This window comes from Lissotriton vulgaris, chromosome 3_1 (genome assembly GCF_964263255.1).
Source record: "Lissotriton vulgaris chromosome 3_1, aLisVul1.2, whole genome shotgun sequence".
In the NCBI taxonomy this organism is placed as follows: Eukaryota; Metazoa; Chordata; class Amphibia; order Caudata; family Salamandridae; genus Lissotriton; species Lissotriton vulgaris.
Genome location: NC_141689.1, coordinates 1,747,449,471 through 1,747,463,370, shown reverse-complemented (window position 1 = coordinate 1,747,463,370; position 13,900 = coordinate 1,747,449,471). Strand labels below are relative to the sequence as shown.

General features: G+C 45.8%; 1 protein-coding gene across 1 annotated transcript in view; it reads right to left on the bottom strand.

Annotated features, from left to right (window-relative positions):
- The window catches only part of LOC147728404 (cilia- and flagella-associated protein 337-like), a 378,048-nt gene that overhangs the window by 264,169 nt on the left and 99,979 nt on the right, over positions 1-13,900 (bottom strand). The window contains exon 8 of the mRNA XM_086963279.1: positions 5,908-5,977. Coding sequence (XP_086819405.1) covers positions 5,908-5,977 — 70 coding nt within the window. The remainder of the gene's footprint in view (positions 1-5,907; positions 5,978-13,900) is intronic.

Here is a 13,900-nt window from a genome sequence, read left to right as displayed (position 1 = left end):
AAATATTGGCCAAGGTCCTGGCAAACCGACTGGGACAGGTGATCAGGGCACAGATAGATAACAATCAGGTGGGATTCAACCCATTTTGATTGTCTCAGAATCAGATATGCACATTGGCACATATCATATGGTCTACTAAGTCGGCCTGCATCAGAATCTGCTGCTCTACCTTTATGCAGAGAAGGCCTTCGACTGGGTCAAATGGCCCTACCTTTTCCGTACCATGGCTATATTCAGAATTGGCACCATGTTAATCCAAATGGTTTATTGCATGTACCAATCCACTGTGGCACTGGTCAACTGTAACAGCATTCTCTCAGACCCAAGCTCCATTGAGTAATGGGATGCCCTGTGTCACTGCTCCTCTTCCTCCTGGCATTTGAAACCCTGGCAGTGGCTATTAGATATTCGGCGCACATTTTGGGTATCTAGACAACTGCAGGGAAACTGAAACTACTGCTGTATGTGGGCGATATCCTCTTGACATTAGTCAACACAGGAGTGTCAATACCAGCTCTTATGAATCTTGTGGACTCTTTTGCCCACTTTTACGGCTACAAGATCAACTGGGCTAACATGGAGGTGATGCCATTGACTTCATAGACCTTAGAACGCTCTTTGGCTCATCTGCTGGTGACATGGTTCCACCTATTAAATGTAGTGAGGTAACCCAATGTTATCCAATGGAAGAGATAGGCTTCACAGAGGTGAAAAACACATTTAGGAGTGTTTCAATACCAGGACATGTAAAACTTAAAACCATGTGTCCTTCCATTTAAATACAATGCACCCTTCCATATGAACTGTTTCGAGCCAAGCCTAGAATTGACTTATATGTAATAAAAAGAAAAGCCCTACAAAAGGTTTATTTTGCCAGGTTGAAACGGAAGTTTAAAACTGCACTACAAGCTGCATTGTCAAGTTTAAAAGAGCGACTTCAGTGGGTGGCACAATAAGGGTTGCAGGTTTACTAGTGACATTTAATTTACAGGCCCTGGGTACATGTAGTACGACGTTACTAGGGACTTACAAGGAATTTAAATGTGCCATTTGGTTGTAAGCTAATTTTACCATGTTTTAATGAGAGAGCACCAGCACTTTAGCACTTTTAATCAATCAATCAATCAATCAAGCATTTGTATAGCGCACTACTCACCCGGAGGGTCTCAAGGCGCTTGGGGAGGGGGGTCCGCTACTGCCCGAACAGCCAGGTCTTGAGCTGCTTCCTGAAGGCGAGGTGGTCTTGGGTCAGACGGAGGTGGGTCTGGAGGGAGTTCCAGGTCTTGCCGGCCAGGTAGGAGAAGGACCTTCCTCCTGTGGTGGCTCTTCGGATGCGGGGGACGGCGGCGAGGGCGTGGTTGGTCGATCGGAGCTGGCGTGTGGGAGTGTAGAAGTTGAGGCGGCTGTTGAGGTATCTTGGGCCTTGGTTGTGGAGAGCTTTGTGTGCGTGGGTGAGGAGACGGAAGGTGATTCTTTTGTTGACCGGGAGCCAGTGCAGGTCTCTCAGGTGTCCGGAGATGTGGCTCTGTCGGGGGATGTCGAGGATGAGTCTTGCTGAGGCGTTCTGGATCCGCTGGAGTCTCCTCTGGAGTTTAGCTGTGGTTCCGGCGTAGAGGGAGTTGCCGTAGTCCAGTCGGCTGGTGACGAGGGCCTGGGTGACCGTTTTCCAGGTCTCGGTGGGGATCCACCGGAAGATCTTGCGTAGCATGCGCAGGATGTTGAAGCACAAGGAGGAGACAGCATTGACTTGTCTGGTCATGGAGAGGGAGGAATCCAGGATGAAGCCCAGGTTGCGTGCGTGGTCTGTGGGTTTGGGTGCGCTGCCCAGGGCGGGGGCCACCAGGAGTCGTCCCAGGCGGAGGGTGACGAGCCCAGGATGAGGACTTCCGTCTTGTCTGAGTTCAGTTTCAGGCGGCTGTTCATCATCCACTCGGCTACGTCTGTCATCCCTTCGTGTAGGTTGGCTCTGGCGGTGGCGGGGTCGTTGGTGAGGGAGAGGATCAGCTGGGTGTCGTCGGCGTAAGAGATGATGTTGAGGTTGTGTTGGCGTGCGATGGCCGAGAGGGGGCTCATGTAGACGTTGAAGAGGGTGGGGCTGAGCGAGGAGCCTTGAGGAACGCCGCAGATGACTTCGGTGGCTTCTGATCTGAATCTCTCTGTGTTCTTCCGGCGAGGAAGGAGATGATCCAGTCTAGTGCCTTCTCTTGGATTCCGACGTTGCTGAGGTGCTGCACTATGGTGCGGTGGCAGACAGTGTTGAATGCCGCGGAGAGGTCCAGGAGGATGAGGGCCGCAGTTTCTCCGTTGTCGAGCAGGGCTCGGATGTCATCGGTGGCTGCGATGAGGGCGGTCTCGGTGCTGTGGTTGGCCCGGAAGCCGGACTGCGGGAGGTCGAGGGATACGTTCGTCTCGAGGAAGGCGGCAAGCTGCTTGTTGACGGTCTTCTCGATGACTTTGGCCGGAAACGGGAGGAGCGAGATGGGGCGGTAGTTTTTGAGTTCGGTGGGATCCGCTGATGGTTTCTTCAGTAGAGCGCTGAGTTCGGCGTGCTTCCAGCTCTCTGGGAAGGTAGCGGTGTTGAAGGAGGTGTTGATGATGTCCCGTAGGTGGGGTGCGATGATGGCGTCGGCCTTGTTGAAGACGTGGTGAGGGCAGGGGTCGGTTGGGGTTCCGGAGTGGATGGAGTTCATCGTGCGGATGGTGTCTTCGGTGGTGATTGGGGTCCAGGCGCGTAAGGTGGTGGTGGGGGTCGTTGGTGCGGTCATAGGGTGCGTCGGTTGTGTGCTGAAGCTGTTGTGTATGTCTGCGATCTTTCTGTGGAAGTAGGAGGCGAGGGAGTTGCAGAGGTCTTGTGATGGGGTGATGTCGTTGTTTCCGGCGTTGGGATTGGAGAGCTCTTTGACGATGTTGAAGAGTTCCTTGCTGTTGTGTGTGTTGTTGTCCAGTCGATCCTTGAATGCGGTTTTCTTGGTGGTGTGGATTAGTTGGTGGTGTTTTCGGGTTGCGAGCTTGAGGGCGGTCATGTTGTCTGGTGTAGGGTCTCTGCGCCAGGTACGCTCGAGGGCCCGGCAGTTCTTCTTGGAGCTCTTGAGTTCGTCGGTGAACCAGGGCGCTTTCTTACTGCCGGGTCTGCTGGGCGGGGTCCTCAGTGGGGCGAGGTCGTCTGCGCAGTTGCTGATCCACTTCGTGAGGGTGTTGGCGGCCTGGCTGGGGTTCGCAGAGCCGGTGGGAGGGTCTTGGCTCAGGGCTGTGGCGAGCTGGTCGGCTGTGATCTTGTTCCAGTTTCTGCGTGCGGCCTGTTGCTGGTGGTGGTGGGTCATGTTCTTTTTGAAGCTGAAGTGGACGCAGCTGTGGTCCGTCCAGTGGAGTCCGGTGGCGTGGCTGAAGGCGATGTCCTGGCTGGATGAGAAGAATGGGTTGAGTGTGTGTCCGGCGTAGTGGGTGGGGGAGGTCACCAGCTGTTTGAGTCAGAGGTTGGCGAGGTTGTCCAGCAGGGTGGTAGTGTTGCGGTCGTTGTTTATTCTCCAGGTGAAAGTTGAGGTCCCCGAGGAGTATGTAGTCAGCGGAGGGGAGGGCGTGCGGGCTGATGAAGTCGGCAATGTCTTCGCTGAATTGTGTGCGTGGTCCCGGGGGTCTGTAGATGAGGGTGCCTCTGAGGGTGGTCTTGGGGTCGGTGTGGATCTGGAAGTGCAGGTGTTTGGCGGCTGTGAGGGTGTCGTCAGAGTTGGTCATGATGCGGATGGTGTTCTTGTGGACGATGGCGATGCCTCCTCCGGTCTGGTTGACGCGGTCCCTCCGGGTGATCTTGTATCCGTCCGGGATGGCGATGGCGATGTTGGGCACTGAGGAGGCGTTCATCCAGGTTTCCGTGAGGAAGGCGACGTCTGGGGATGCGGTGTCGATCAGGTTCCAGAGTTGGACGGCGTGTCTGTGGACGGAGCGGGTGTTGAGCAGGATGCACTTCAGGTGGTTGCTGCTGGTGCTCGATTTGGCGGGTGTTGGTGCAGTGCAGGTCCGGATGCTGGTGAACTTGCAGGAATGGCAGCTGAAGGGTCCGTGGGTGTGTCTCGGTGTGGCTCGGTAGCATCCGGGGATCCGGCCGGTGTTGAGTGCGTTGAGTGCGGTGGCATCGTAAGTCCGGCGGGTGGGGTGGCCTCTGCGGGGGCCAGGGGGTCTGGCGCTGGGCGCAGTCCAGGCGCAGACGGGCTTACCTTTGGCGCACCTTCGGCGCTCAATCAGTGCTCCCGCTGCGCGCGTCCGCTGCGCGGTCGCTCAGGGGGCGTCATAAGTGAGGAGCCGGGAGGGCGGGTCAGCTGGGTGGCGGGAGCGGGGCGGCCAATGGGCAGGAGGGGGGCGGAGACGCCGGATGGCAGTGGCGGGAAGGAGGACCGAGGGCGGCTCAGCGGCAGCTGGGTCGTCCGGCGGCAGGAGGAGGGAGCTCACAGGTAGGGGGAGGGCAGCAGAAGGGGGGTGAGAGGGGTACAGAAGGCAAAAGGGGAAAGGGGAAAAAAATAACAAATGCAAAATGCAGGAGGCGAAAGACAAAGGGAAAAAGACAAAGGGGAAAACAAAGGCACACAACAGATGGCAAACAGCGGGCAAAACGAAGGCACGCAACAGATGGCAAACAGCGGGCAAAACAAAGGCACACAACAGATGGCAAACAGCGGGCAAAACGAAGGCACGCAACAGATGGCAAACAGCGGGCAAAACGAGGCAGCAGCAGGAAGTACCCAGCAGTCAGCAGGTCAGAGTACTGGCACAGCGGGCAGGAGCAGCGGTGTGTGGGGGCGACCTCGCCTGGAGCAGGCTCAGCAGTCACTTTAACAGTGGTATAGTGCAGAGGGTTCTATAAGCCAATAAAAATGGGTTCAGAAAACAGGAGGGGTGAAGGCAAAAGGTTTGGGGGTGACCCTGCAGTGAGTGCCAAGTCCAACAGTATTTAAAGATTTTAAGTGCAGGGACAGCCCACTTACATTTCAGTCCCTCGGTGTGCAGAAACCACTTAATATTCCTGTTGGAAGTAAATATCTTATGCCTCAGGGATTATGCATCTTCTAACCTCACCTGCCTTCAAAAGCATTTTGTTGTCAGCCAGTCAGCAACATCTTTGCTCTTTCAGCCTGCCAACCTCATCCCCCCACGGTCAGCTTCAGGTCTAAAGATAATCATGTCCAGGCTCAGCAAAATGCAAATGAAGAAATGCAGCATGATTGTCTCTTTAATGCACATATCTAGTTTTTTGCAGCTACAATGTTACTAATTTAACTCTCAACATTTACTGTATGTATGTATCCCAAGAATATGTATATGAATGTGTTGTGATGTACTGGGATTCAGCCAAACCATTTTAGATCACTCAAACCTGTGCCCTATCTCATCTGATATCACTGCCTGTTTTTTTTTTTTACTTTAATGGTGGTCCTCACTGCCTTTAAATGATATTGTCAGTTCCTTCGAGATCCATGTGTGAAACTGGTGGCGCTTTCTTCCAATAAAGTATTGTCAATTTTAAAGATAGTAAAAAAAAAGAGCATAGGTACAACCATATCATTGCACAGTACTATGCACTTCAATATAAGAGGAATGGGAATTTCAAACATAAAGATTACAGTACAAAATAAATCAGTGATAATACATCCTTACAATAAAGCAGACGATAGAGGGAAGGAACGGAGAGGACAGAAAATGCAATTGTAATATCTGGATAACATTGCCTTCTATAGAATTCACTGTTAATAATATTTGAGTTATTTGATGATGCATAATGTATGATTTCAGTATGAAACATTCTCTTTGAATTGTCTTTCTAGATGTGCTCAATGGTTTTGCTTGCAGTGTTGTTTCTATCTCTGAAGGCATTTCAAGTATGTATGTAAGGTTACAGAATTATGTTATTTTACTCACCTATGACCAATGCCGTGTAACCATCGTTTGAACTTGATATGATGGATTCAATGGAAGGAACATACCGAACCTAGAAGACATTTCACAAAAGAATGGAGTGAATCTCAATATCAGCTGGATTCCGCTATAGTTTAGTTTTGAAGAGTTAAGTAGATCAGCTCTCTCATTTAATTTTCTACAAATGGATTCCTGGTGGGTGTATTGTAAGTACATTTAAGAGTGTGGTTTTTTTCTATCATCAATGTGGAGGAATCTGCACTCCTAAACCCTACTCAAGGGGTCGGAAGTGTGCGTTTCAAGGTGTGCTTGCCTTGGACGCTTGGGAACGCTCACAAACATACATTTGTGGCCATTCCCAAACTGCCAGTCTAACCATTTTCACCCTGGAAACGGTCAGAGATGTATTCCAGCAAAGTGCTAGAGTAAATCCCTTTTCAGGTTGGAAATGGGGTAGGATCGCCCCAACATTTGGTGGGGTGCAAGGGAAGACTTTCTTCAACGGGATAAATGTTTTCCCTGCAGAAGAAAAAAAAAAATGTGCATTTGCGCCAGGGACTCCACTACCCCTGTGCAAACTTCTCTGCTAAAAAAAGATTCTTACAGGTCAAATAGGAGCTCTTGGAAACAGTCACACAACATTATCAGAAGTAAACCAGGATAAGTACACCAGGTACAGCTTTTCAGACATACTCCTGGTAATGTGCATGAATTCTAAAAGGTAGCAAATCTGTACCCGCATGTAAACATACAGTTATAGGCACATATCTACTACTACTACTTTGTTTTAGAGATCAGGTCGAAGGAGTTTTTGCCTTGGTTTAATACAGTGCAAATACCTAATATAACTGTCTAGACATGGTATTATGTCCAAATATATGTTTCATACATGAAATGTCATGCTGCCGGCTGTTTTTGTAGATGCACAAGATTCATGCTCATTTGCCAAGACACAACTCACTAAAATAGAAAGACTAAAACAAAAATGGAGAGGCAACTGTATGCTCTAAACTCTCCTCATCTGATATATCATACGAGGTGTTTTTTGGACTTTCCTTATTTAGTGCATTGCAAATTGTAGGATACTGCTCCATCTACATCTTTAAACCCTGGGGATGGTTGAAAGGCGGATTTAATAGTATCACCAAGTCTGGAAGGATTCATTTTTTTCAGGATCTTGCCATTTCTACACTAGGTTGTCGCAAAACATTTTGTTAGTTACTCTGATGGACCTACCCCTTCCTGACTGGAAGGATCCCGTCAGTGATCATCTCACCATACATCCTGGACACCCACAACCTCATCTGCGGGATTTTGCAAGGATCCTTCTTGACCCGACCCTCTTCAATACATACATGATACCTCTAGCCAGCTTCATCCACTCACACAACTCAAACATCTTCTCCTATTCTAACGACAAGCACCTCATTGTCTCCCTCTTGGACCAGACACCCAGTACAGGGATCAAGTTCAATGTCTGCATGACTGAAATCACCCACTGCATGAAGACCAACTGTCTAATGCAGTACATTGACAGGACCGAAATTGTGATCTTCAGAAAGATCACTTAACTGTGGGGCTCCAGCTGGTGACCAACTGAGCAGACCTACACCATGAACCTCGGGATCGAACGCACCAGGAGAAACTAAAGTGTTGACAATTAAAACGTACCAACAGAGTGCTCTCCATACAAACTCCAGTAGGTGGTGTTGTAAACGAATCTAGGACCCTAGTGTAATGTTCCCGATTCATGCCCTTATATAGGTATACTTTATCATATCCTTATATAGGCATAGAAATCACTACCATATTTGGCCTAAGCCATACAGCCCAAATACGGCATGGCTACTTCCACTAAGTTCCGAGAATTAACAACAATTTCTTGTAAAAACCTGCCTTCAGCAGCTAGGGACTTCCCCCTGCTTGAATATTAAGTTTGTTATTAAGTCCAAACATGCGTCAAACTCAGCACCTTTAAAGTATAAATATGCCTAGGTTTGCCCAGACAAACACACAGTGGTTTTGAGTAGATCGACTATCTACCAGTTCCAGTGTTTCCGGCTTACCCTTGCGGGTATCTGGGAAATGGAGTCCTGAGAGAGAGATACAAGACCTCCTTCATTCTAAAACCAAGGTGCGGAGCTGATTAGACCTCTTAGAGAATTCTTGGAATAGATTCCTGGCAGAGAACTACTAAACTTAGGCTACTCCTCACTTACTCCTTCCCTAGTACTAGACTTAGGTTAGGTACACCGGGGTAGGCGTATTTTAGAAGCACCAGTTGAGTACTTTTACTCATTATTTATTACTGTCTGTATTTTATACATTTTATGCACTTTATGGCTTAGAAACCATATCATGCTTTTACAGTACTACTTTATAATACTGTTCGTATTATATGCAGTGTACTTTATAACCAGTATTACGATTTTAGCAGTTCATTTCCAATGCTTGAGAAAGAAGACTTTTCAATAAATACGTTTATTGAAAATGCCCGTCTCTCTATTTCTCTGATTCTCTGGTGAAACGAAGCATGCACGATTGACTGAGTGAAATAGTTATCTATTGTTTCCGCGACTCTAGAGATTGATTTCTTATTCTTGGGAAACAAAGTTATCATGTTTATGCGGTTGTCAGAAACGAATCCCTTCTTGTGAATTCGAGAAAGTTTCTAGTGACCTCTGAGCTAGCTGGCACTCACTATTAAGTTTAATATATTCGGTAGAGACCTAGTCAACTTCAGTCCTACGTCTAAACTACAGTATATATTATTCCAATGCGCAGAGCCTATTGGGAATATAGGAACTACACTACATGGCGCCCAACGTTTGGTAAGGCGATAATTTAAAGCCTTTTTTCCGTAAAATACTCCAATAGATGTCTGGAGTGGGTAAAAGGTTAATATCCACCAAAACTGAGTAGGACGAAAATCCTATGTATTAGTTTTTGGTTTATTCAACGTTGAAGGATACAGTGTCCCAAAATATTGTGCACCTAATCTTTGTTTCCTTGAAACTTGTTCTTCAAACTTTCATTAAACAATGTCGAATAACGGCGACAACAAGGCAACCAGTGGAGCTGCAGTAGATGTGAATCAACCGGGTTTAGACGATACAGGGTTTAATGAAGAAGACGATAATGCTATAATCATCCCGGCAAATATAAGGATAATCATAACTATAAAACTTATAGTAAATGGGGTATCATTGAGAGGTGGTAAAGTTATATTTGTTATAGAGGCACATGAATATTGGCAGACAGAGGTATTCTATTCATGGATTACTTTTCCACAAGCAAATCCAGTAACACAGGAGTTCCACTACTACAAAGCAGAGGAACCTCCAGCGGAATACGTTCCTTTTGAGGACATTAAAATTCCACTAACTTACCAAGAGCATCGGCTCTGGTTTAAAGGCACCCTACAACATCAAAATCCCATTACTAGGCTCGTTCCACTAGGTAGACCAGGAGCTACATGGCTGATATTAGCCAGCTATACACCACATCCTGACATTAACAGAATGACAGGTCCAGAACTGTTAGACAATTGGTTCAATATGTCATGCAGACCTTAACAGTCCAACCTGCTATAAGGATTCCACAGCACACCCCTCACCAGGGGAACACAAACAAAATTACACCACAGACTATACAGTCAGTCATTGGTAAATTACCCGCAAAGAGGGAACAAATTCCATTCTGGTTAGCTCAAAAAATCACTCAGATAGAGGCAGTATTTCCTGATAGTACACCTCATGAGAAACAAAGAATTCTGACAATCTGTTTACCAATGGGGATAGCACCACATGTGGAGGACCGTGACACTTGGGGTACAGTCTTTGCTTCAATCTACACAAAAATACATGGTGTACCTTCCATGGCGGTAATACCAGACATTCTGAGACAGATTCAAAATGAATACGGTCCGGAACTGGCCTTAAATCAAGGTATGAAATTACTGAAAGATTTCAAACAGGTCTCAGCTATATTATTAGCTAACATTAAAGGTGAAGCAGCATCCGTGGCAACCCGCCATAAGTTAAAAGAAACAGATAAAACAGTTCATCCATATGAGCTTGCTAGAATTATTGAAAAATCCTATGAAGAATTAGGAAGAGATAGTTTGGGTGGGAAACCAGTAAAACCTGAATTCACAAAAAATCCTGAAAAGGTCTTTATTAAAAATAATCTCACTACTCTTAAAAAGAAGTGGGAAAATACTAAACAGACACTTCCTAGAGAGAAAAGTTCTCAGTCCAGAGGTAGGTCTCCCCAATGGGAGCCCTATGAAAAAAGGTATAACCTTAGGAATAGGGATAATTTGAAAAAACCTGACAGATATCACGATAATGATACACGTCCCTCTCGTTCTTTTCAGACTTCCTCGCAGAAATTGGAAAGAAGAGGACGGTCAGAACACAAGGAAGAACGCGTCAAGTCCAAAGACAAAGAACCCGTTCACCAAAGTAAAAAAGCTCAATTTCCCAAAAAGAAGGTAGCAAACGTAAAAATCAGACATGCCGAGGATCTTGAGGACACAACTCAAGAACGGGGAGTGGGCTCAAACAATGCTAGACAGCGCAGCAGAAGTCACCATAGTTTGCAGGATCCTGAAGGATCATCTGGAGACAGTGGACTTGAATGAATGCATTCAGATTGAAACTGCCGACACCATGGTTAGTGTACCCCACAAGTTATATGAAGTAACACGGGGGACATAACTAGAAAAATAAGAGCACTCTTTTGGGAAAAGCTCTCTAAGGGCTATGACATTCTTCTAGCTGAACAAGACTGGCCGCCTGAATTTGTCAGGGAGTGCCCACATGGCGAAGAGATAATTATGCCAGCCTTCTCAAATCACATCCCAATTCATAAAAAATACATTTATGCCAGAAAATGGGCAGTAGCTCAGGCTCCAGCATTATATAAAAATCATGTAGGATGGGATGAGGATTCTCCTCACCCTAAAATCCAGTTAAAAAATCAACCTGCTGCACAAAGGCAGTACCCAGTTAAGCAAGAAGCTAAAAAACAGGTCAGGGAAATTTTAAATCAACTTGAATATCAAGGGGTGATCGAAACATGTACCTCATCAATGAACAATCCTTTGTTTCCTGTCTCCAAACCAGACAATTCATATCGTCTGGTATTGGATTACAGACACTTAAACTCTTGTTGCAAAACTTTTGCAGTATGAAATGCACACAGTGCAGCACTGATGAATAACATTGTGCGCAAAAAATATAAAACCACATTAGATATTTCAAATGGGTTTTTCTGTCAAAACATTGCACACGAAAGCAGGCATCTGACCGCTTTCTCAATTATGGGGACACAGCGACAATTTTGCCGTCTCCCCCAAGGATTCAAGAATAGTCCAGGGTTATTTTCAGCCAGGGTAACAGAGTTACTACTAACGTATGATGATGAGGCATTATCTTATGTTGATGACATCTATCTTACAGATGATGACTTGGACAGGCACTTGAAAAGAGTGAATACCATAATACTTGAGTTAGCTTTTGAAGGATATAAATTCAATTTTAAGAAATCACGAATTGCCTACCTCAATGTCCTATTTCTAGAATACGAGTTATCAAGTGAAGGCAAGAGCCTGGCAGCAAACTTTCTAAAGAAATGTGTGCTGCTCCAAGCTCCAAAAACGCTGAAAAACTTACAGTCCATTCTAGGTTTCCTGAATATTGGAAGAACTTATGTTCTGAATTACGCAGAAAGAGTTAAACCTCTCTACGAACCAATCAAACCTGATTTCAAACCAACTAATTAGACTCAAGCACACACAGAAATTCTGCATTCAGTCCAAACAGACATGTTAGCAAAAACACAGTTACAGACACGCGAAAACCTTCTCAATCTTGTGATCCGAAACATCCCAGGGAGATGCGGATTCACGTACCTGACCTTTAATGAGGGAGAAACGGTACCAATAGCATGCAAATCACACTTGTACACACAAGCTGAAATGAAGTTCACTTCTACTGAGAAAATTCTGACAGCGGTTCAAACTGCAGTAGCAAAAGAGAGAGCTCTGGCGCAGGGTAAACGCATAATGATCGTTACACCTGTACCTGCCTTAGAGGCAGTGACGAAAGCAAGCATCTCAAATGCTAAAGCTTTACATCCAAGATGGATACAATGGGTTAACTCTCTTGCTGCAACAGACGTTGAATACGTTTTTGACCCCAGCTTGAAAACACAAGAATTTCTCCAATGTGAACAGGAATGTCCTCTGCAGACCGAAATTCTGCCTCTTGAACAGTAAGGTAGTATAATATATACAGACGGATCAGCACAGCCCGCAATTGGGGGTAAACAAGCTTATAGTGCTGGTGCGCGATTGTTAAAGGTCGCTCGCGTGAAGGCAAATTCAGACCTATGGTCACAAAAACTCAATCACTCGGAGACTGTACAGCTCAGCGAGCTGAACTACAGGCTTTCAAGATGGCATTTGAAAATACTGATCGCGAATTCCCCACACTAATAGTGTGCGATTCGTATTTCTGCGTTGAATCTTACAACGAAAATTTGCAGAACTGGGTTAAAAACGGGTTCAAAAATTCTAAGGGTGGCATAATTAAGCATAAAATGCTTTGGGAACAAGTAGTTCTTTTACAGAAAGAACTACAAAAGACTCATGTGATCCATACTCTGAGTCATCAGCGTGATGGCGTTCATGTTGCAGGGAATTCATTAGCTGATGAAGCCGCAAAGGCAGCTGTGCAAACAGCTTCCATAGCTACAATCGCTCACTCAAAAAGAGTAATAGATGGTGAAACGCTGTTAGCAGTAAAAGCGTCAATGGATGGCAATAATGCAGCGTTACCTCTAAACTATCCACTAACGTATACATACATAATTGATGCAAACTCCGTCGCTTTTCCTCGAATCCCTGGAGTGGGGGACAGAGTAATTCCAAACAGGAAACGGAGAGCTTGCTTGGTTCAAGAAGCACATATGGGAGAGGGTCTGACACATCAAGGGATCTTGAAATCTCTAATAGAATTAGAAGAGATGTACGGGTGGCCAAAAATGAGCATTCAAGTTTACGAATTTGGAATAAACTGTGATACATGTTACAGATATCATAGCTTTGACGACCACCAGATACCTGACTCTAGATTCCTGAACAAAACACAGGGGCTAAAACTGAACAGGACAGATCCAAGATACTCCCAGAGACAACATCCAGGGATAGTAACAACATACATTGTAGGAAAACTATGCCTTGAGTGGCTAAAGACATCCACACTTCCGGAAATCAAACAACACTTATCTTTACTTAAAGAAAGCAATGATTTGCGAGATTTCTTAATGGGGCCTCGCAAACCACGGCAAAAACGTTTCATATACACTGCGTACAACAAAGCTTGGAAAATAACTCAAATGGAAACTGCAGAAAGAATATGAGAAATTGATTGTATTAATTTAGAGAAAGCTCTCTCTGTAGTGGACAAGGGGTTAACAACTCTGTCCTCCAGGATATATTCTTTGGACAGCATTGAGTCATCTGCAATTGACATAATGGAACAGGACTTGTAAATGTTGCAACATGGCCAGTCTCAATTACGTTCTATAATGCAGTTAGGCTGGACGTTGCAAAACCTTCGTTCAGGCCACGTGCCATGGCGTCTAATCAACACAGCATCATTGTTTGCTGTATTTAACCTTACAGATAAACAAATCTCTTTGGCACAAAGAGGAGCAGACCATACGGTGCTGAGCATTGAAAAACTGGAAAGATTACCATTGACAGTTTCTGAGAAGCCTGTCATTGAATGAATAATTCATGGCACCATCATGATAGCAGTGACGATTTTCCAATTTCAGTATTGTCTACAGCATATGCCAGCGGGCCTGTATGAAAGGTTGGGTAAAGAATACATTAAGTCAACATGGACTTTACCTTACACACACAAATGTTGGAACAAGGGAAAAGAGGTATTCCTTAGTGGTGAAAATTGTAAGAACTCACTAA